This window comes from Neopelma chrysocephalum, unplaced genomic scaffold, assembly GCF_003984885.1.
Source record: "Neopelma chrysocephalum unplaced genomic scaffold, ASM398488v2 Primary Assembly neopelma1_25, whole genome shotgun sequence".
Lineage (NCBI taxonomy): Eukaryota > Metazoa > Chordata > Aves > Passeriformes > Pipridae > Neopelma > Neopelma chrysocephalum.
The window spans coordinates 35,803,106-35,825,984 of NW_020897694.1; the positions used below are offsets into that span (position 1 = coordinate 35,803,106).

The window sequence follows — 22,879 nt, forward strand, 5'->3', positions numbered from 1 at the left end:
GTAGCAATGCAATTAAGTTGTTTTCCATCAGAATGGCATTTCCAATGATCTATTAAGTCAACTCTAAACCCACAAAAACCAATTGCAATTTACTGCAGTACCTTGCTGTCACACACAGATAGACGTATTTAAACAGTGTGCTGAGATTAAAACCTGATTAAAACACTGCTGTTATCACTTGTCATCTTCCAAAAAAGCAAAATTATGTTTATGCTGTCTAGTAGTCAAGAGAAGTAAAACAACACACTGGTACTGGTCAGAAAGTGAGGAAACAACACCTTTGCTCCATCTTTGCTATGCAGTGCTGTAACGCTTGATGGGACAAAGGTCTCGCCTATGAGAACCTATCTGGCTTCTACCAGGGAAAAGCAAGCGTGTGCATGTGTGCTACTAAGAAAGACACCAATGGGAAACACACCTACAGTACCCACTACACTTGACCATAAGGCCAAGAACCCAGGTCCTAAAAGCAGTCAAACAAGAGTATACATGATGGAGCAAAAGGTATGTGAAAAAAAACTGTGAAAGGGAGTGTGGAAGCCCCTTACTCGTGCTATTTCTTTCTTGCTGCAACTCTGTTCCTAATCCCTTTCCTCTCACGCATTTCTAAATCTGTAATCTTAACCACAGATATATACCCCAGTGGGTTTTACAGCAAAGAGCTAGACTGAAAAGATAATGAAAGGAAAGCAGATGCTGGCAGACGAAAGCAGCATACAAATAAAAGTCCACTTTGGAGTCCTGTTCTCTCCAGAGTATTTGCTGAGCCTTCTTACTTTTCACAAGTACAAATGCTACAGCATTGCAAAGAACAGTCAGAAATCAAGAGTAAGTGCAAAGAGTCAACTCTTATTCTACAAAATGCTTAAAGTAGAATGAGACCAAAATAAGTGGATCCAAAGGGAAGATTTGTGATGGCAGACTTCAAATTTTACTTGCTGTAAAACCTTACTGGGAGCTATTCAAAACATAAGAACAAAGATTCCAAATACAGAACAGAACAGTGATAATTTTTCCATAAGTGAACTCCTTCCCAACTCATGAAACATCTAAGAAGTAGGTCATGCAATCTTGATATTCCACAGTCACCACAGGTCATTCATGATTGATAACAACTCCCTCAATTTTCTCTTTGTATTCCTCAAAATTATGGAGGACATTTTGTATTTCCTACAGCCTCTTCCGCCCTTCTGACAAGAGAAAAATGACATGTCATACTGTGCTATCATCCAAAGACCTCTCTGGGAAAGAAAACTGAATAAAACAGAACGGCTGTAGACAAGAGGGAAAAAAAAAGATGTACAAGACAAAATGTTCCTATGTCTTAAATCACAGCAGGTGCATAACACTTAGTTGTTGAGAGAACCAGTTGTCCCACAAGAGCTTTTTCTTCTCTCCTTGTATGCTTCCAGCATAGCTATACATTTTTCCTAGATGAGATCCATTTACTTATGCACAATTGGGAGCCTTGGCCAGGTTCTCAGTATTAAATCACTTTCCAGAGCATGTACAGATGCCCTATGATCCATGTTTACTCTCCCATTTGCAGATTTGCATTTGTCCCTCAAACTGCTCAGAAATTATTTGTACACATTTAGGGCAGTGTGTTTCTGGCAGTTAGGAGTAGGTATTGTATTTCCATGGGTGCAACCTTCAGGAATATTTTTTCATTACTTCCTTCCCACCTTCTTTTTTTAATCCTTTCTGTGATTTCAAACAGACACCCATACCAGATGCTTCATGCTTTCAGCCTGCCATGTGCATGCTGTTCCATCAGCATCTGCTCCTCTGGCATGCACACATATCATATGGGGGAGCACACTTGCTCCTCTGACACCTCCCATAAAGCTTCGGCAACCTTCCTTCAGCATGGAGTCCAGCATCTCTGGGGGCTTTGAAACAACTGCCCATAGCTTTTGTCAGCATTGCTCTCCCAGACATCATGGCCTTGCCTGGGTTTTCCAGTCTGGAATTTCTATCAGCATGGCTCTTTTTTATGACTCAAAGCAAACACACATCTTTCTTTCCCTTTCACTCCTGCCTGGGTTAAAAGGGAAAATGATGATTTTACAGCAGGAAGCCCCAAATAGCCCCAAAAACCATTTCGTGCTTTCACCAGCCAGCTGCGACCAGCTGCATGGCTGCAGGCTTAATGCTGCTCACTTCATAAGGGAAACATCTCCTGCTGCACAGCAAAACAGGCTGCAGGCCTATCAAAGCTGCTCTGGTGGCGATGAGACAAGGCACCTCAGGCTACTGCCACACACAGGAACGAAGCTGACAGCTCAGCTGCACACAATTGCATTAAAAGCACAAAAATAGAGATTTATACAAGGCTGCACCAAAGCTGGCTGCACACATTAGCAGGTGCCCAACTCACTCCTCCTCCAGGAGGGAGGCACTCCACTCACCAGCCCAAGCACTGCAGGCTTTGCTGCTAATAGGATCATTTCCTTCTAAAACCTTCCCCAAGGCAGCAGCCCAGGAACACGCACAGCTAACTTGGGCTGAAAGGGAATTTTCCACCACCCACAAGCCTGTTTCTACCTTCCATAAATCTTCTCAAGCACAGGCCACAAAGAATCCACATCAGCCTCTGCAGATGACATGTAACAAGTAATTGGACATGTTAAATATTCAGGAACCAAGTTTCCTTTACAGCTTCATGTTTAAATTAAGCACACTTTGAATTTACACTTCCTTCCAGATCCCTTCACGTTTCTGTAATAATAGGATGGGGGCTTAGCGTAAATCACTACAGGACCATTAAGGAGAAAGATCATTCACACTCTCTCTGTCAATTAAGAGATATCAGATACAGGCAGATATACTGACAAGACATCCCTTTTCATCTGAGAAAATGAGCTTAAGCAATCCCTATACAATCACTCTTTTTCTCAGCAAACTTTCTGGAGCACAGATAAGATCAAAGGCGGCTTTCCCAACCAACAAAGTTATTAAGACCTCAAGGAAAAAGTAATGTTGCAGAAAATCCAGAGCTGTCTGATGGCTTCCTTGATCTGAAGATGGAGACACATGGAGCAGCAGGTAGCCAGTACAAAGAGGGCAGCAGCTGCGCATGAATCAGAAAATAACATTTTTTTTGTGAGAAATATACATTTTCAGGACATTTTTTAATTACTACTTGTTTGGCAGAACAGATCCCAAACTTAAAAAATGCATATATATTTTTAACTACAGAAAAACATCTTTGTGGCATGCAACCAGAAAGCACGCCAGTGGTAATGCATTGTGTGCTGAAGTTAAAAGAAAAGGGGACAGGTATTGCCATAAAGTTGTTTCACAAGCAAGTGAACTCTGGATCCATTTTCACAAGGAAGACAAACCCCCACCATCAAGATACCAAAAAAACCCCCAATCAGTTCAATTTTATTAGGAATGTCAAGATAACAGACCCAAGGAATACATTTTGATTTAATGTTTGTCTTTGTTAGCTGATATAAGAGGCCAAACTGAGCACTAGCGAAGGGAGTCCATTAGAAACAAGGAGCTCCATATGAGCAGATACAGTAAAACTGTTTCCTGTCTATATTTTACCTAGAGCTAACATATAGCATGGACTCTGTGATGTACAAAGAATTTTCAAGAAAATTGCTGCAACTCACTATCCTTCGACTTTCCTCTGTAAAATGTGGTTAAAATGGGCCAAAGGAGAGACAATGAAGAGACAGAGATGCACAAAGTCAAGAGATGAATTTGTTTTCTGAAGCAGTAACAATAAAAAAAGAGAAGGAACAATCCGGGCCGGCAGTTCAAAGAATATGACATAAATATCATCTGAAAGTGGTATGCAAATGGCATCTGAACAGGCAAAAGACATTCATGCATGCCACTGAGACTACTTTTCTAAAAGCCTTGTGTAGAGTACAGTCAAGCTAAAACAAACCACAAGGACCTAATTCATCATAACTATCATGGCAAGAGCCTCTTCCCCAACACAGTGTGCTCTGACCACCCTACCTGAACTGGAACGACTTAAGGAGAACTCCACCATACCTTGGCAAGGACCTTCGTGGTATCCAAGTTTCCTTAAGACTCACACGAAAATTGTGCCATTGTTACTTCAGCCATGTAAGGAAAAAAGCCCCGCACTTCTAGAAAGAAAACATAGCTCAGGAAGGTATCATTGAAAGGAGAAACTCTGCATTTGAATTGAAGAAACGATAACAAGCGTTGCAGCCTGAAAAGTGTGGGAACACAGAGAAGGGAGAGCAGTACACACCTCTGCCTAGGTCAGTCCATAGCTCTCTTCATAGATGTCCAAGAGAACTCAGTGCAGAAAAAGCTATTAGTAAAAAATATTATTACTTAATATTTATGTAGCACTTTCCACCTGGCAATTTTTAAGCAATCAATACATTAAGTAATTTACCAAGAAAAATAAAAACATACATTGGCATTCTGTGTGATCAGTAGCTTACGCTTTCAAAGGAAAAGAAGTCTATTTTATCTTTATTAGAATTAAACTTTAAGGCCTGAATTTACTATACATTATTTACTGTTACATTTTGAATTGGCAGCGAGGTAATCAGTCAGGTCATTAGCTCCAAAATGCATTTAACAGTGCATTTTGCTAAGTTCCCATATTAAGAAAACCACAGAAAAACCTGGAGATGTTATCATTGGTTAAGAACTAACAAGTTAGGGCACTGTAATTGTCGCGGGTTTTTTGTTTTTTTTTTTTAAAAACCCTCACGAAAAATATCCTACCTTCCAGCTTTGCCACCCTGGACTATTCTCATGCTAATGATGCCCAGTTAATGATTCTCCCTTATTTCAATTTGTCTTTTGAGATCTTTCCTAAATCATTTCCAGCTCCAACAGGGCTTCCTTTTTGTGGGTAGCAGCACATGTCAGCTTGGCACAGCTTTCCTTTTACACAAGTGCAAGATGTTTCCTTGTGTTAATACAGGAAGCTATCAAAGACATACTATGGCTGGATATAAAAGCAGATTCCATAGCACTGGCCATCATTAGCATTTCTAGCCACCAACATTATGCTGATCTGCGAACAACTCTATTGGGACTATGATTTCAAAAATACATTCACATGCTCACTGCGACAGAGCAATTCCTGTATTTCAGATCTCTCTCTCTCTCATGGCCTGCAGGATGAGGGGGCAGCACACCAATTTTTCTTGCTGGTGAACTCAAACAAGAATCTGCTCTTTATGAGACATAATGCAAGCACAGGCAAATATGATGGCTGCATCCACTCAGTTCTGGGTGGGTTTTTTTTAACACATAAAATGGGTACGCAAATTTAAGTGACATTCAAACTCCTGGCAAATACCCAACCCACGCCACTGGTAACACAGATGTTGGGCATTTTTGAGTTGGGACATCGTGGCAGTGAATCACTGAAAAAAATCAGTGATTCATCCTGTCTTCTTTTCTCCCTTAGCAGTAGGGAGATGGATTTTCAGAGAGGGATAAACTTTCTATTCTCTGAGGTACTGAACATTGAACAAGGCTGGATATAAGAAAAAGGCAGATGGTTAATCCAAGTAACTCTAGCAGCTCTTTAATATGACATCTTGCTTTTGTGACTTCTTTATTAATCTTAACTGTTAAAAATAAAAACAAGTTATATTGTGTGAGAGCATCTCGTGATTACTATATGTGCTCCCACAAATACAGTGGATACTTTATTTTTCCTTGAAGTTTCCCTTGCAGTTTCATATTTCCTCTATGTTCCATTTGCATCTGGTGTTCTCAGATAACTTACACAGCCAGGAATTATATAATATCTCGAAAATCAAAAGCAGAATTATGAGGCTCAATAGATCAGTAGTAAGTACAGTAAACACTTGACAAAAATACGGAGACAACTGGGGTCTGGAACCAGTCCCATTTTTAACACCTCTAAAGGGTCTGTCTAATTAGGTTCATTTTTTGACAAACAAGAGTGGGATTAGATCAGCATTGCAGTTATAGCAGCCACATGACAGAACCTAGACAATTTTGTCAATTTTTAGTCCTATACTGGCCTCTCATTTACAAAGCTCACGGGAGACTACACTACTTCCTCATGAGCATGAATCATCATGTTTACCCACATGTCAGAGTTAATCTACAGTGAAACTGCCATCTTTATAAATACTTCACAACATTTCAAAAATGGCATTCTGTCTGGGAGAAGGAGAGCAAGATCACAGCCCATTTATTCTCCCTCTTTTTTTCCTGGAGGGGAGAAGGGCAAAGTGAAATTCTGTATTTCAGATAACAGAGACACCATTCCTAACATATTGCAATGTCATATACTGAAAACATGGTCAGTAAACAACAACTGTAAGCCCCTACTTGTTCATATGACAAATATTTCACTGAAAAATGGAGCAACATCAAAAAGCTAGAAAACAAATGGTCATTCTCTGTCAACGTTGCAGCTGGTATTCACGCAGGTTTAGATGAATCCATGAGACACTTCTTCAGAGCTTATCCCAGGTGTCAGTTAAGCAAGAAATCTGGCTCTCGATAACCAAAGAGTTTAAAATCACCTTCAAATCGTGCATAGAGGCGTCTTATGTCTCTCTTGCTAATTCCTGAAAAATACCGCTCTACTTTTGTTCTGTTGTACACTGTTATGCCTGGTGGAATGGTGGGGTATGATACCAGGTGGTCTATGCCGGCTGCTTTCAAGATATACGGAGCATCGTCCTCCAGGGTTTCATGGTGTCCAATCACACTGTATGTGATTTCACAGGGAGCACAAAGTTCCACATATGTTACCCAATGAATGATGTGGTCACCAAACTGAACATCCAACCATCGGTGATTGGGATCACCTAGGTAGCGCACAAAATCCTCAAACTGCAGCCCTTTGGTCTCTGTGCGGTTCTTTCTGTATTTACGAATGATGCCTGGAGCAATTTCATGCCGGTACCAAGGTTCAAACCGAGGATTGTGCACAAACTTGTCTTTAAATGCAGAAATAAGTCTTTCAAATGGATCTCTAACAATAAAAAACTTGAAGTATAAATTCAGTCTAAACAGAGGAAGAAAAAAAAAGAAATAATTAAGGAACGTGTTTAGCTAAGTGTTTAAGTTCTGTTTAGCATATACTTACAAAACATACATAAACTGACCACACACATGGCAATGTGAATCATACACTACTTGCATAGTCTAGCAATATTATAATCAATAGGACTAGAAATACAATTTGTGTCTTCTTACAAACAGTTTTTGTATACAGTACAAAGAGGAAATAGTTTATCCTAGTTTTCACATTTTATTCAACTGGAGGAGATTAGCTTATCTCAGAACATAAACAGGAGATAAAAGATGCTGAAAGCTCCAAGTCAAAGGTATTTTTAATGCCATGTGATTAAGCTCAAAAAGCAAAATACACAAAGACAAGGGGAAAAGTCCCTTGGTGCAGCTGAATGCATACAGAGGGCTGCATTTTTCACTGGTAGGCAATAAGACAAATCGCTACTTAAGTAAAAAAAAATCTACCATTTTATTTACTGTTTTGTCATGCTTTCAGTAATGACTGACAACATCACTGAAACATGAGACTACAGTTTTCAATAGAATTTCACATTATTATTGTGATACTGTAATATGTAATATTCTGTAATCAGAGATTATCTGTAAAAATACATTGAAAACAAGGTTTACCTTAGTAAATAGCCGAAAAAGGAGACTGAGAGCCCAGCCCTCACTGAAATAAGTGGATGGACTCTTTCCAGCCTCTACAGGCACTTAAATCAGTCTTCAGGTTCTCCTGACTTATTCCTAGCCAGGCAGGGCTAGAGGTTAGCAAACTAAATCAACAAATCCACACCATCCCCTCTCTCTACACTTAAATTCTCTGATAAATTCAGAATTCCCAACCAATCCCACGTTATGCATCTCCAGCACAGCTTCTGTCATAAGCTGAATGCAACAACCCAAATCATAATGGCATTCAACTTCAAATATCCTAACTATGGCTCATCCTGCAGATGAACAGTTACTTTTATGCAGGGCTGTTCACAGGGAGGGAGAATGATCCATGTTCTCAAGAACTTAGTGACAATATTTTCTCTTGCACAGTATCAACACAAGCAAGTGATCCCAATTCCACAGGTACTGCTGTGATAAATGTATTTGTGCCACTGCATGCAACAAACCTTGCACTGAGCTCTACTGGCAGCTGACGCATGTATAAGGGGCTGACTCTTCAAAATGGCTTAATACACACAAACCCCCTATAAGCACATATTTACAAGTGTCCACTGCCATCTTAGGTCCTGTTCTCTCCATGTTGCCACCCCTCACAGGGATTATATATGGCATAGGCTCTAGTAGAGGTGAGAGCAGAGAGAGTTAAAAATCTAGCCAAAGTAATGTAGAAGGTTCTACTGCAGAGTATTTTTTTGGCTCTGAAAATAACTAGAAGCATCCAAACAGGAAGACAAAGTGGTTCAGCTGAACAGACAATACTCTCAGGCTAAGGAGCACTAACATTTCAAATCTAATTAGTTCAATCCCAATAAGTCTGCCTGCAGTGACAATCTTGCCTGTAAGCAGTAATCATCCAAGGCATCATCCATCCTTATCATCCAAGGCATCAGGATGGACCTTCCAACTAAACCTTCCCTTCTGAAAGCCAACTATCTAACAATTACGTATGCATTGAACTACAGAAACCCTACATGCAGAAGGAGTTGGTTGGCTCACCTATCTGTATCACAAATTACACTGGTGTTCTCTTTCAAAGCCAGGAGAAAAGTAGACACAGCAACATCTGTGAGGATAATGGAATAGTGCTATAATACAACTGGTGGAGCAGAAACCCTGCTGTCCTCAATTCCAGATGGAGACTTCAGCTGTAGCCCTGACTGCTCCTACCACCACTGACTCCAAACTCTGCCCACGCCCATCGGAAGCCACCACTTACCGTTTTTTAATTTCAGAGTCACTGAAAGAGGACAAACGTGGAAGGCCATTCTTCTCATGATCATGTACAATATTTTCTGGGATCTCTTCTATGGATGAAAATGCTCCTAGACAAATCAAATCAGAGAGCAAGTTATTCTTTCAAGGGAAAAAACAGTGAGTAAAAGCAAGCGTGTGTGCCTTTGGCTGACACATTTATGTCTTTCTCTTTTCTGTATTTTTACCATTTACAGTTACTATGTGTAAAACTGTTAAATTATGAGAGATTCTGACTGCAAAGCTAGAACCTGTTAAAATTCTTTAGGGTATGTGACATCAAGATCCAAGACTACATCTGCATTTCCCCATCCTGAACCTCCAAATAACTACTTATGTATTACTCCCCCTCAAGTATCAGTCCTGCCTGCTGAAACCACCCAAAGAGGAGAAAGTTGGGTCAACTGCAGCAGTAGCCTTCATCAGCAGATACTGGTACACTGGCAGCTTAAGGCAGAAGAGACAAGTGTCTATGTAGAAACAATTTTCTATCATTATCTGCCATGACTGAACTAGGAAGCTCAAGGTGAAAAGTTCCCTGCTGTTAAGACATGAGTTATCCTCCACTCAGTGTAGCCAATACATCCCTGCCTGTCCTGAGGCATTCTTCACGTTATCTCCGACATGCTGATAAGAGCAGGTACTTCTAATGCACTCACATAATTCCATATTTAGTACTTTCTTTGTGTGTGGCTTTCAGAGGTATTATGACACATGCACGCACATAGATATAGGCATATTTCTGCTCAATTTTTACCTCCCATTCATATATCAAAGATGAAAATAATATTAAAGTTTTTAAACACATACTCCTTGCTATAAAGGTCTTGCTGAGGGACACAGTTCATTTGCCAATTTGTGACTGTTTCCTTCTCTCTGGGTGCACAAACTAGTTCACATAAGGTACAGAAAACAAAAACTCAAGTGCAGAGCTGGCTGTTTGCAGGGCGCTTCTAACAGGAAAGCTGGGTTTACAATGTTCAGGTTTTGCCTAGATTTTGGAAAATTATGCCACCTGCAAAACAACAGGAGGACATCAACTGATGCAAATATCTGTAGCAAATTCGCTGCCCTGGTCCACAGACAGGCAAGATGGTCTCATGTCAAACAAGGGTGTGTTAAATATGATCATGTTAAGTTTACATATACAGACAGTGGTACAGCAGAAAACCCTGAGGAAATGTGTTATTTTGATTGGCATACCAGGCTACTAGAAGAGGATGGTAGGCTACATGTAGACAGGCACTGTTCACCTTGTAGATAATTTTTCAAACACACTAGTCCCTTTACTCCTTTTTTTACAGTCTTTTATAACATACCTTTGTTGACTAAAGTGTTGCCTTAAGCACCTCAGAATCTTCATAATTCTTATAATGGTTCACTGATAGAACATACACAAGATTTCAGCAGTACAGACTAATGGCAGCTGCCAAGTTTTAAGTAGCTTTCCTCATGGCTAAAAAACTCTAATTGAAGTCAGTGGCCTTTAGTTAGAAATTTCTTATTATTGTTAATTAGGAATTATGATACCTTGTAATACTTTCAAATTTTATAAATTAGTGCCACCCCTTCAAAGATAAGAAACCTGCCTACCACATGCATGTGGGTACTCTGTCATGACTCAAATCCCTTTTGATTCAAGTAATAACAATATTTATTTTCACAGAAAGAACAGGTCTATCTTATTTTAAAGGGATGTTTTGAAAGGACTAGAAGCAACTGTGATGAATGAAAGGCTGAAATTGAGTATCACTGTACAGAAATGCAGAAAGAATCCATTTTTGTGTTGCCCCAATTAGACCAATTCTGTTCTCTCTTTCTCCTCCTCAAAGAAACCCACACACCCACAATAGAGTAGATACCATTTAAAACAATCAAGACTTTTTTCCACTGAGTGTTGCCCACTTTTGGCGTCTGACAAAACAGGATCTTGTGCTTGTCACACACAAATATTCGGTCCAAGACGAATTTGGAAACTGCAGTGTGAGAGAGGTCTCTCAATGCAGTGTCTCTGCAGATGTTCCTGAGAAGCTCAAGTCTTTCCATATGAACCAGGGGCTGGCGGATCAGATTTCCAGAAAAAGCTTTTCCAGTTGGCTTTATGAAATGCAGAGGGAAAAGAAAAAACAAAAGCGAAAGAATTTAGTTTTCAGATCAAATTCTAAAAAGCCCCAAATAGTGCACTCTAATGACCCCCAGATTCAATTAAAACAATGCTATGTATTAAATAAAGGAGTAGCCCACAGTTCTTCCTGTCCTTCCTGTGCTGCTGCTGTTGGTTCTGTACTTGTTGGTTCATATCTTAACTCATTAGGTAGTAGGATACAGTAGTAAGAGCTTTTCCATACAATAATTTAAGTCTGCTGCAGAGCAGGAGGGTCTTATCTGTGTGCATAAAACATGCCTTGACCAAATACTGGAACTCCCACAAAGCTTCAACAGCCCCAAGGAAAGCTGCTGAGGAGTTGGGGAAAGGAATTTCAACATAAATTATGCTTTAAACTCTGAGGAGATGGGGCTGACCCATGGTGTGATTCTTGGGGATGTCCTGTGCAGGGCTAAGAGTTGGACTTGGTGAACCTTGTGGGTCCCTTCCAACTCAGAATATTCTGTGATTCTGTGACCCATGTGGCTGGAAAAGAATTTAGGATAAAAGTTCTGTGTTGTTTTCTAGCACCTCTATGCATTCAGTGTTTTTATTTATCCAAGTTGAAATAAAATTAAGTGGACAATGAGCATCAGTGCTTACTGTGGCAAATAAAATAAGTAGGCAGGATACCTCTCCCCAAAGATGAATGAACTGTTTCATATGTCTCATTTTTCTGAGACTAAGACAGGAACCGCAACCACCTCTCGCTGCACAATTAACGGGGAGAGAGGAAAAAGATGATTCTCTGATTAAGAGGTGATGGGAAATTTTAAATTTCTGACAAATTTTCACCCTTCCACTAACTGATTTACATAGCTGGCAATCCCCAACATCAATACAGACTAGAGGATGAACTGATTGAGGGCAACCCTGTTGAGAAGGACTTGGGGATACTGATGAATGAAAAACTGGATACGTGCTGGCACTGCATACTTGCAACCTGGAAAGCCAAATGCATCCCAAACCACATAAAAAAGCAGTGTGGCCATCAGGTCAGAGGAGATGATTCTCCCCCTCTACTCTGCTCTACTGCCACCTGGAGTACTGCATCCAGCCCTGGGGCCCCAGCACAGGAAAGACATACACCTGTTAGAAAAGGCCCAGAGGAAGGCCATGAAGATGGTCAGAGGGACAGAGCACCTCTCCTATGAAGACAGGCTGTGAGAACCGGGGTTGTTCAGCCTGGAGAAAAGAAGGCTCCAGGGAAACCTCACTGCAGCCTTTCAATGCTTACAAAGGGTTTATAAGAAAGATAAAGACAGACTTTTTTCCAGGACCTTTAGTGACAGGACAAGAGATAATGGTTTACAACTAAAAAAAGATAGGTTTAGATTAAACATTTAGAAATCTTTTCCTACAAGGGGGAAGCATTGGAACAGTTTGCTCAGAGAACCTGTGGATGCCCCATCCATGGAAGTGTTCAAGGCCAGGCTGGATGGGGCTTTGAGCAACCTGGTCTAGTGAAAGGTGTCCCTGCCCATGGCAGGGGTGTTGGGACTATATGGTCTTCAAAGGTCCCTTCCAACCCAAACCATTCTGTGATTCTATGATTTTAGGCAGTGTCCAAGCTATAGATGAAAAAGAAATGATTTTACTTTTTGTCCCAATACTCCTTAAGGAAAAAATAATCTCATTCTACTTTTTCTGTTTGTCACTCTTCTCCAAGAATGTAATCTGAACAGTTTGTCAGATTGTTTATCTTTCAAAACAATTCCTTTTGCATGCAACTAGAATTAATGCTGTTATTCTACATTTCATGCTGCCAAGAAGTCAAGAGGGAATAGTTTTAGATCCAGGAACCTTATTATTCTCTTCCATACAAGTAAAGGAAGATATTAAAACTGACTACACAGATCTGCCAGCCTTCCACTGAACAAAGTGTTTTTTCCAAACCTAAATTTCATGGTTTTTACGTATGAAAACAGAAAGTGTCATACTTGTATAGTTAACCTACCTTCTATGCTGCATCACAAAAATACTTTAAACATAAGATGACTTATGTCATTAAGGTACCAATGCAAAAAAAATTGGATTTTGCCCACTGTGCAACTGGTCTCAAATTTACATTTGCATAAGGGATTTTCAGAGTTTCCTTGTCAATTAGCAAGTACTACTTTATTGCTGAAGGCACAGAACTATGCATCTAAAGGATCAACTTGTATTGATTACTATTGTGTTCACAATCTACTTTGGAAAAATGCTGAAATGGAAAGCACAAAGAGCATAAAACATGAAAAAGAAATAGAGACTGATAAAAAGAAACAGAGAGTTTTGGCAGAGGACTAAGAGAATAGACAAGATAAAGGCTTGCCCTCAACAACCACAAACCTGATGGTTATGGCAAGGCAGAATACAAGTAATCCAAAACTGGGCCATTATATTAAAAAAAATGACAAAAAATTAACAAAAATTACTCTCCTGACTTGATAAAGGAGTACTGTAACAATTTTCTCCTAGAAATGGAAACACAGTAAGTTGAATCATTCAGATGAAACAAGACAGCAGGTTACTGAAACAAACTAGCTTTGTGAAGTTAAAATGAATTCTGTCAGCTCTATCTAAATAGAACAGTCTGAAAATAATTCATGTCTAGCAATTCATTCTAACAACAGGAAGTCCTTACTTAATCTCTTATTTTCACCTACTCTTTAATACATGTAACCCTTATCTCAACAGTATGCACCTGGAATTCTTCAGGCCAATGTTTTTCCTCCGGCACATGTACCTCCTCCACTTTTGTCACAGCTGTCAGTATCAATGACTCTTGCCTGACACCGTAGCCTAAAGAAGGAAGACAGATAAGAGCATTACAGAAGGTGAGGGGAAGGCAACTACTTCTGCTTTACAGCTAACACAAATGAACATTACTTTCTGTATTAAGCTTACAAAACATTAGGATTTGTTTCTACATGGAAAGGTATTGGACAAGACACGAGACAGACTATGAATATATTAAAGGATGCACACCGTAGGAATTTTGGATGCAATTTCAGCTGAGTTTTACCAAACATGCCCATTATCTTTTACTTGGGATTTTTTTCTTGTTTGTTTTTTTTTAAAACAAACTGTGCAAAAAGACATTGAAATCTTGAGTTCAAATGTCGCAGTTGACAGACAATTTGGTAAAATTATATGGACTTGTGTGTAGCTTTTTATTTTTCAATAAACTTCCCAGAGCATGTCCAAATAAAAAACTTAATCTATAAGGTTTCTCTCTCCCTTATATTAGTAGATAGGTTTCTTCTGCTGTAAACTCCTAAACTTATCAGAAGAAAAGTGTCATTAAGGACCACCTTTTATTTCTGTGGTACTTTAAGTAAATAACTCTAACCAGCAATAAATAAAGATCCCCTCTTCCCTTATTACTGGAATGATGGCCTTCCTATGACAGTACCCTTAATAACAAACTTAGCTGATACTCTTGTTATCTTTTAGTGATTTTAGGGCAGCTAATATTTTGAGACCAAATTAAAGCATGTAAGGCAAGAACCCTTTTCATCTTTTGCATTTGGTGTGGTACAGAAAAACTGAAAAATAACACAAGGCTGTAGCTTTAGTCTACACAGTGCAGAAAGATCAAAAATAATTTCAAGCAGATTTCTCTTATTACAAAGCAAAAAATATTTCTCCCTGAAAATTTATGTACATCCACATTGGACTACTTTTCCCTTCATACATCTTCTTCAGTGAATAATGTTTCTTCGTCTGCATCGACAGGGGCTTTCTGTTTTATGGTTGAGAAAATATGTGTATTTCCTGTATTCTCTACTTAAGGGAGTACTCTGTTCTGCCCACACTGGATTTTAACAAAGGGCACGCAAGTTAGAAATGAAAGCAACATAACATGCAGCCAATCAGATACTGTAATTACTGTTGTGCGCAGACTTACTTCATGGTATTCTTTTGTAAAATAATTTGATTCAGTGGAAGAGCAGGTCAAGTATTTTTCATTATCATTGTGTAAAAGCATGCCTGCAGATGCTACTAGCAATGATGGACAGAAACTTCCTCTTTCTCATTAAGAAGTTCCTATTGCTCATGCTACCCAAGACATCGGTAAAAGGCTTAAGCAAAAGAACACTGATTCCTTGATCATCTGCCAGTTTTATTCTATCTGCTAAAAAGATACATCCAAATAAGGAAAATTTCTGACAAGCCATAGTTTATTTAGTCTGGAAGAGTTTCTCCAGGATTTGCCATCCTGTTTGGACTTCCTCCAAAATTCTGTTGGTATATTCAGAGTACATCCTTTTATTAGTTCTGTTACAAGCACTGGTATCTCCAATACATACATACACTTAACCACAGTCATGCCTTTGCAGGGCAAGTTTGAGAGTTTATACATCTTCTGCTCAGAGAACTATTCAAAAAGGGAGGAAGATTCAGTACAGAGAAAAAAAAATGGGCAAGCTAAGGTAATAAAAATCAAGTAAATGCAGAGGGTATAATCTAATAATTAATTTTTTTAAAAATACATTTTAATCTTCTTGACAAATTCTGGAGGAAAGGACCACTCAATGAATAAGTGAACTGTGAAACAATAGTTGGTATAGAATGAAATACTGGAAGATACAACTACCTAACATAAGGCCAGCTGATTTGCAGATGTGCTAGGGCTCAAAAACAGCTGGGTCCAAGGAAAGCTAAGTTAGGCTACAGTTCTCCTCTGTAAGACTTTCTGAACACATCTCCAAATAGCAGCATGCTGTTTATAAAGGTACACCTGATATATTTATCCAGTTACATAATATGTTATCAAGTTACTGAAACATGGCACCAGTGATGTCAGCGCTTCAAAAATTACACATTTTTTCACATATCTCAGGAAGATGCAGAAACACAAATCTCTTAAGGCTGTCATATCATCACCTTCACCCAAAACTCTCTGTAGGATGACTTTGTAACAGCAGCTCCTTAGCAGACAGAAAACTGTGCTATGTGGTGTCATCAAATGGCTTAAATTCCTCATCAGCTTAATAACATCTGCGCTACTTAAGCTAAGCAAAAGCCCATAAGCTGTTTGCAAGTCAAACAGCAGAGGATAACACTGAATGCAAGAAGCAGGGCAGAGGTGGCTACACAGTGCACTGCAAAGGAAATAAAACTTTCCACAAGTTTTACATAATACCTCAGTCACAAGACAAGCAGCCACCAAAGGACAGAAACTAATATCACGTGAAATGAACTCTTCAATACCTTGTGAGTCTCCTTTGACTTCAAGCAGGTAATTGTGCTCTCTTGTTTTGCACATGACATCTACCTAGTAGATGAAGCTACTGAAACTAAATATACTTGAAAAAGCTGACCTAAAAGACAGTACTTGCAAACATGATCCCTTCTGTTCTTAAACACCAAAGAAAAGACATGATGTTAGTTTTCCAGAATTATAGCAAGAAAAGCAGGAACTTAATATCAGCCCTGTCACTTCTAGAAACTTAGTTGTTCTGTTCTCAGTCCTACTGAAAAGTGGTAAACATGCCAAGAGCTACTTTTCACAGAAAAGGGTATTTGTGTGAAGCACTACTCAATTTTCTGTTTCCCATCAAAGTTGAACTTACCATCTGGGTCTTTAAAAGTCAATGTGATAAACTTGCTAGCAACCATGAACATGAATATCACCCAAAAGCATGCAGCTAGCAGCAGCCACTGGTGGTGCATGTTGTCAGGCATGAGCCATATAAAGTTGATGCTTCCTGTTCGAAAGAGGAAAGATTGACACATTAATTATTTTTGTCCCAGTTTAGAAAAATACTTTCCATAACCAAAATGCAAAAACTCTAATGTGCATGTATGTCATAAAACAGCAGTAGATTTCACTTTTTGCCTATTCAGCTGGGTTTTCAACCAGTGTTAAGGCTGAGGCAATGTAACCCACCAGCTGCTACCAAAGGGAGGCTTTGCTCCTCCTTCACCCCTACATATACATTCCCAGCCCCCCCTTGTGCTGGCAATAGCACTGTCTATCTCTCTGGGGAGACAGATCAGCAAAACCCCTGATTAGTTTATTTTTCAATTTTTTCAATATTAGTTTATTTTTCAATTTAAGTTAGCAAGACAGGTCATTGTAGGAAAGGCAGGGAGAATGAAGAAAGCTGCGCTCTCAGTGCTAGATGTAACATTAATACTATACTTCGTTATCCCAAGTCAGCTCAGGACATATAACACTTAGCACCATCCACGCAAATAGTAAAAAGGGTTTCCTTGCAGCAGTGCCTCCTACCTGTAGCTGCATCCCTGCAGGTAAGCCTCACAGACAGGACTTCCCCAGGACAGCAGGAAGAGCTACCCAAACAGTTGAGACTGCAGATTTAATGTGCAAAGAAATCACCCACAGGAACTGACAGAATCCAAGCAGAGTGAGCATGAGGATACTGCACAGTATTATGAATGCAGCATCTACCCTGCCTCGCAGCTTTAAAGTCTGCTGTACTGCTCTAAGCACTTCTATCCTGATTTTTCAAACTGTAACCCTAATAAATTATTTTTTTACTATTAGAAATTAAGATTAAATATAAGGAAACCCATGACAAAAAAGTCCCCAGCCATTAAGAGAAATGTATAATTTTAAGCTACATCTTTCACTGAATTTCCAGCTTCTGATGGGCAATAGACACAGGGGCTGCCACCAAGTATCTGTGAAAGCTCCACTGCAAAAAAACCCCAACAACCCACAACAAAAACCTAACAGCAAACATCATCACTTACATACCAAAACCTGAGACTTCTCAGGTTTGAATATTTATCCTGCAAAAATACAGCACCATTGTCCCTACTGTTGCTGGAGACAGACACCTGAGGGCCTGAACTCAGGTGCTGGAAAGTTATAATGTAAGTGAATGCTTCCTTTTGAGGACACATACAACACAACATCAAAACACTTAACCAAAGGGGATCTAATACAAAAAATCTCATACAATGACATCCTCACAACAATCCTGTGAGATTTGTGTTTGTAGCCTCAGGAAGAACAAAAATCCAAAACCACGCATGCAACTATCAATAGGATCAAACTCACTCCTAAAGTAGCCACATGCAATTTCAAAGAGAGTCACGTCTGCACGGTTTGTGATCACAATTTCTATACAGCCATTTGAGTCAATTGCCAGGGAATAAGCCACATGCCCTCATTCCCATTTAAGATGCTAAAAATGTGCCGATTAATACTTCTAAGGAAATTTATATTGAGTTTTTCAGTCATATACCAGTATTCCACCTTCTTTGTTCCCACAAAGCTTCAAAACCAGAAGTAAGCCTGGTTTTGACATTGTTTCAGCATGTCCATCTGCAACATCAGTACTACTGCTACAGGTGCCAATCACTTTTCCAACTAGCTTTTGCCTTCCAGCAATGCAAATGTTTCCAGGAAGGGTTCTCACTGTAGCAGACAGAAGTGAAATGTCTTCAGGGTATGTTGAAAGCCTGTGCGGGCAGACAAGCAGATCAAAACAGATTTAGGACCAGAGGGGTGTATGCAAAATGGGTAAGAAGAGGAAAATAGCAGAATATCACCAATAAAAAAAAAAAATCATAATTTTTAGCAAGGATGGCAGTGTTCAGGCCTAATTTCATTTTCTCAGCTTGGTTTTTGAAAGGTCCTTTTTTCCCTCCTCTTTTATGGTTTCATTCTCCTATAAGCACCGCACTTAGGTAAAAAGATGCATCAACTGTCTTAAAAAGATGCATCAACTGTCTTTTGGACAATTACAGGTGCTGTGACTTCCATGAAGACAACGTTTGTCATCGCCTGTTTTCTGATGCAATTCCCCAACTGCCAGTTGAGCATGCACGAATTCCAGAGGACTGACCTCCTTCCTAAGTGGTTCAAAAGTTATTCTCTGTCTACCACTGCACTTGTATAAAACTTGCCCTAAGATTCATGCTGACAACCACTAGGTCTCAAAGGTCCTCATTTTTCAGTCTGCCATGACATCCACCATATCACACTTTAAGCACTGATATTTATCTTTCAGACTAATGATCATTTGAAAAATTTTCCAACTCTCACAGATGAGGGAAATTTAGATCAGATATCAAGACACGAAAATGTAGTAATGACATTTTTGTTTTTAGGTAGCTCTGCTAAAACCATGAGAACCATTCAACACTCAAAAAACAACGGAACCTCAGTTCAAGGCAGCAGACTTAGGACACTCTGCAGGAGGAAATTTCTTTCTAACCATCAGCTATGGGCTTTTCAGACATATAATGAAAGGTCTGGGCCAGACCTTTCTGTCCAACTCAGTATATTTGTTCTGCATTAAGAAGGGTAGAAACAGCCTCCAACATTCATAGCATCCCTGCTAGTCTGCCCACTTTTATAATGGTGATGGATGCATACCATTCAGTAAGGCCTATTGATCTATATCCCCTTATGTAATTTATGTATTGGATTTCTAAGAAATTGCGTTAAATGACATGGGAAAAGCAATTAGCATACACAGGACTGTGCTGGCAGGTCCTGTGCTGTAGGGATAGAACATTTCAGCCAAAATCACCCAGAAGCATCTCTGGACTCAGAGACCAGAAAGGAGGTAGAATTGCAGTCACATCCATAACAACCACCACTATTACCTTTCAATATGTTGATGCTGAGAGGAAAATGTAAAGCAGCTTTGTCTACTTTTTTTTTTTATGCACACAGCAACTCTGCAACCATACTTATCAAAGTAATAGTCTTGTCAGAGGATCTCTCATAATGTAACTACAATGCCTGGCACTGTTACTCACTTCCAGCATCCTACACTACATCTGTATCAGCAGCTTATCACTGATCTCAAGAAGCAGGACTATTCAAAATTATATATAGGAGTACCTCAACCATTACACTCACTTAAATGCAATGATCAGTAATTTTTTTTTAATAATGTGTTTATGTCTCCCTTTCTCTACCTTCTTTAATATTTTTATTGTTTTCATGTAGGGTAATTGCACTTCCTGCTTTATTCTGATATTACTGTATTTCTGTTGCCTCTCCTGTTACTTATTTTCTAATGAATACATGTATTAGCTACTGTTTTTTCTCTATAATAGTTTCCTTCTGCTTCCAAAAGTGTCTTTTACTTCTTGTTGTCTAAAACATTTTTTTCTTTACAAGTAGAAGAAGCAAAAAACATGTTGAAGGTGTAGTCCATTTGCTCACAATGAAATACACAGTGAGTTTTCCAGTTACTCCTTCTCCCGCTTATTACAATTCTACACTTTTTAGGAGCACAGGATCCCCAAAACTCCTCTCTCCATCCATTACTCTGTCCTTCCCTCTCAGGGCTACTTACCACAAACTGTCACATAACCCTCAGGTTAGCCAGATGCCAGTTTTGCAAGAGAAAAAAAATGGGACCGCGAACACAAATAAGAACCAAAGATCAAGACACAGAGTTTCAGGCTTGACCCGTGGCTCACGAGTAACCTGCTACCTCAAATAAACACTCATTCTTTGCCAAAGACTGCTGTCTTCATGGGAATGATGGGATAAAGTGCAGAACATTTAAGCAACATTAAAACTCGGTGCACGGTCTCTGCTCTGCAGCTTGTGCTGCTTGGACTGGGGCTCCTTGGCAGGACAGTGCCTGGAGGAATCATGACTGGCAGCAGCATGCCAGTAGTCCCAAACTCCCAACTGCTTGCCCATCTGCAAATGACTAATGATGTCATTTGAAATGGAACTGGTCATAAAGGCCAAACAACAGCTAGCTGGGATAACTAATCCATTTTCATCAATGCCTCCTTTGTGCTATCTTAGAGGTGAGAGATCTGGCTAATTTATTACACTTTAAAAAAATCTTGGATCAAAATCTGTCACACAGGCTCCTTTGGCAAGTTGTGTGGTGCAACTAAACAATGTTACATTATACCAGGCCTTTCTGGAAACTGGTAATTTCCTAAGGTTTTTCTCCTCCCGACGGCACGAACAGGCCCGTGGCTCTGCTCTTCCAGCTCCTGCTGGAGAGGGGAGCCCTCCCTGCGAACGCACAGGTCACCTGTCAGCGGGATGGGAATCAACTATAGGAGCATCAGCGCCTGCACCGCTGCGTGACCCACCTCGGCCCGGGGCAGGCTCGGGAACGGGACCCTCCTCCACCCCAGCACGCCGGGCCCTGTCTGACAGACACCAGCTCCCACTCCAGCCGGCACCCCACGCTCTTCACAGCCGGGAACGGCAGCAGCTCCTCTTTCCCCGGCGTCGGGGCTTCCTGGGCGCTCCACTCATTCCGTAAAAACAAGGGGGTCCCCGCCAGGAAGCCGAGACACGGCCGTGATGTGACAGGCAGGGGACGAACCGAGGCAATGCTCGCCCCCAGCCCCGGCTCCGGGCGCAAGGACCTGGGCTGAAGAGGCGTAAACTTTTCCCGTTCCGGAGGAGGAAGCAAGGCGGGCTTCTCCTCACCCCCGGCAGGAACGGATAACCCATGTCCGCAGCGCCCGCCGCCTTCCTCGCCCGATCCGGGGTGCCGGAGGAGCCTCTCCCGGGGGCTGCCGGCCGCCAGGCCTCCCCCGCCCGGGCCCCTGCCCGGCCCTCCCCGGCTTACCGGCCCTCCAGCGCCGCTCCCCGCAGCGCCGGGGTCCCGCCTCACTCGGCGGCACGGCCGGCCCGCTCGGGCGTCCCCGGCTGCCGGCACATCCCCCCCGCCCGGCTGGGGGCGGCGGCGGCGCCTCCCCGGGCCCGCTCAGCCCGTGCTGCCGCCGCCCGGCCCTGCCATCACCGCCTCCATTTCCTCCCGAGGCCGCGGGCAGGCCCCAGCCCCGCCGCCGGGAAGGGGAGGAAGGTGAAGGCCGCCACAGGAACGGCTCGGCTCGGCTGCGAGAAGATGCAGCGCCGCACCCGGCCGCCCAGAGGCGGGAGGGGGAGGGATGGAGGACGGGCTGGGCGGCTCTGTCCTTCCCTCTCTTGCCCTCCCGTCCCCGCCTCGCCTCGCCTCGGCCTGGCGGGAGCGGGGCGTGCGAGCCCGACTCGCGTAAATACACGTGTATGCGTGTGCTTGGTTTAGTTTGTTTTTTTTTTATTTACTGTTCAAAAAACCTTTAATAGGTCCCTAAGACTCGTGTTTAAAAAAAACAAAAAAAAAACCAACCAAACAAACAAAAAACCCACAACCCCCCCCACCACCAACAACAAAAAAAACCCTGAAAATGACAGAATCACAGAATCATTTTCGTTGGAAAAGACCTTTAATACTCCTCTTCCCGGCATGGCAGACGCAGGGGGGGTTTAGGCTCCAGGAGGAGAGGAAAGGTGCCGTAAAACATGGGAAGAACAGCAATAGTGAGAAGGCAGGTGTCTGAGCTCTGCTGTGCAGCCCATAGCCCTGCCCGGGCTCCTTTCCCCCCAAAGACACGATGTAGTAGTGCACACACAGTCACTGCACACAGCACTCTCCTCACTGGACCAGAGAGATGCTCACCTGCTGGACTCTGATACCCACAAATCCCATCAAAACCAAGTGCTGGTGATGGGTCTCTTTTCAACAACTATTTAAACAAGTCCTCTTGGGCACATTTTGCAGTTTCATAGTGCACTCCTCCCTGTTAGAGGAGGATTTAGAGCCTCTGATCCATGCATTTTCAGACTTGACTACCATGCTGCACTATGCTAAAGCCCAACCAAGTAAGTCCAAGGATGATGTTGTTGGTATGGATGCCACGGCCAACCTCTGGAGCAAATGTCTTAGCAGCCATGTGTTCAGTGCTATGTTGAAGGCTGCTAGCCCTCAGTGAGGCAGCAAAAGCGTAGGTCTCACTGGGAACCAATGGCCAAAAGCCAGTAATCAGAAAACCAATTCTCTACCT

General features: G+C 41.3%; 1 protein-coding gene across 6 annotated transcripts; it reads right to left on the reverse strand.

Moving 5' to 3' along the window:
* Positions 1-4,420: 4,420 nt before the first annotated feature.
* On the reverse strand, positions 4,421-21,964 carry CHST10 (carbohydrate sulfotransferase 10). 6 transcript variants are annotated; one of them, XM_027674914.1, is made up of 7 exons: positions 21,622-21,707; positions 18,429-18,514; positions 16,654-16,790; positions 13,779-13,876; positions 10,809-11,043; positions 8,912-9,017; positions 4,421-7,009 (listed from the first exon to the last, which is right to left on the reverse strand). In XM_027674914.1, the coding sequence occupies exons 3-7, from the start codon at positions 16,763-16,765 to the stop codon at positions 6,472-6,474; spliced, it is 1,089 nt and encodes a 362-aa protein (XP_027530715.1). In that variant the 5' UTR covers positions 16,766-16,790; positions 18,429-18,514; positions 21,622-21,707; the 3' UTR covers positions 4,421-6,471. The 6 variants fall into 6 exon arrangements, with proteins under 6 accessions (XP_027530715.1, XP_027530712.1, XP_027530714.1 ...); XM_027674911.1 differs by having other exon boundaries at positions 16,654-16,788; positions 18,309-18,514; XM_027674913.1 differs by having other exon boundaries at positions 16,654-16,788; positions 18,298-18,514.
* Positions 21,965-22,879: the final 915 nt, after the last annotated feature.

Coding starts and splice junctions, on each gene's coding strand:
- CHST10 (XM_027674911.1), bottom strand. CDS start 18,360: ATGTCAAAACCAGGCTTACTTCTGGTTTTGAAGCTTTGTGGGAACAAA. Junction 16,789..18,308: donor GCTTTGTGGGAACAAAGAAG/GTGGAATACTGG, acceptor TCTTTCGAACAG/GAAGCATCAACTTTATATGG. Junction 7,010..8,911: donor GACTCTGAAATTAAAAAACG/GTAAGTGGTGGC, acceptor TCCTCTGTTTAG/ACTGAATTTATACTTCAAGT.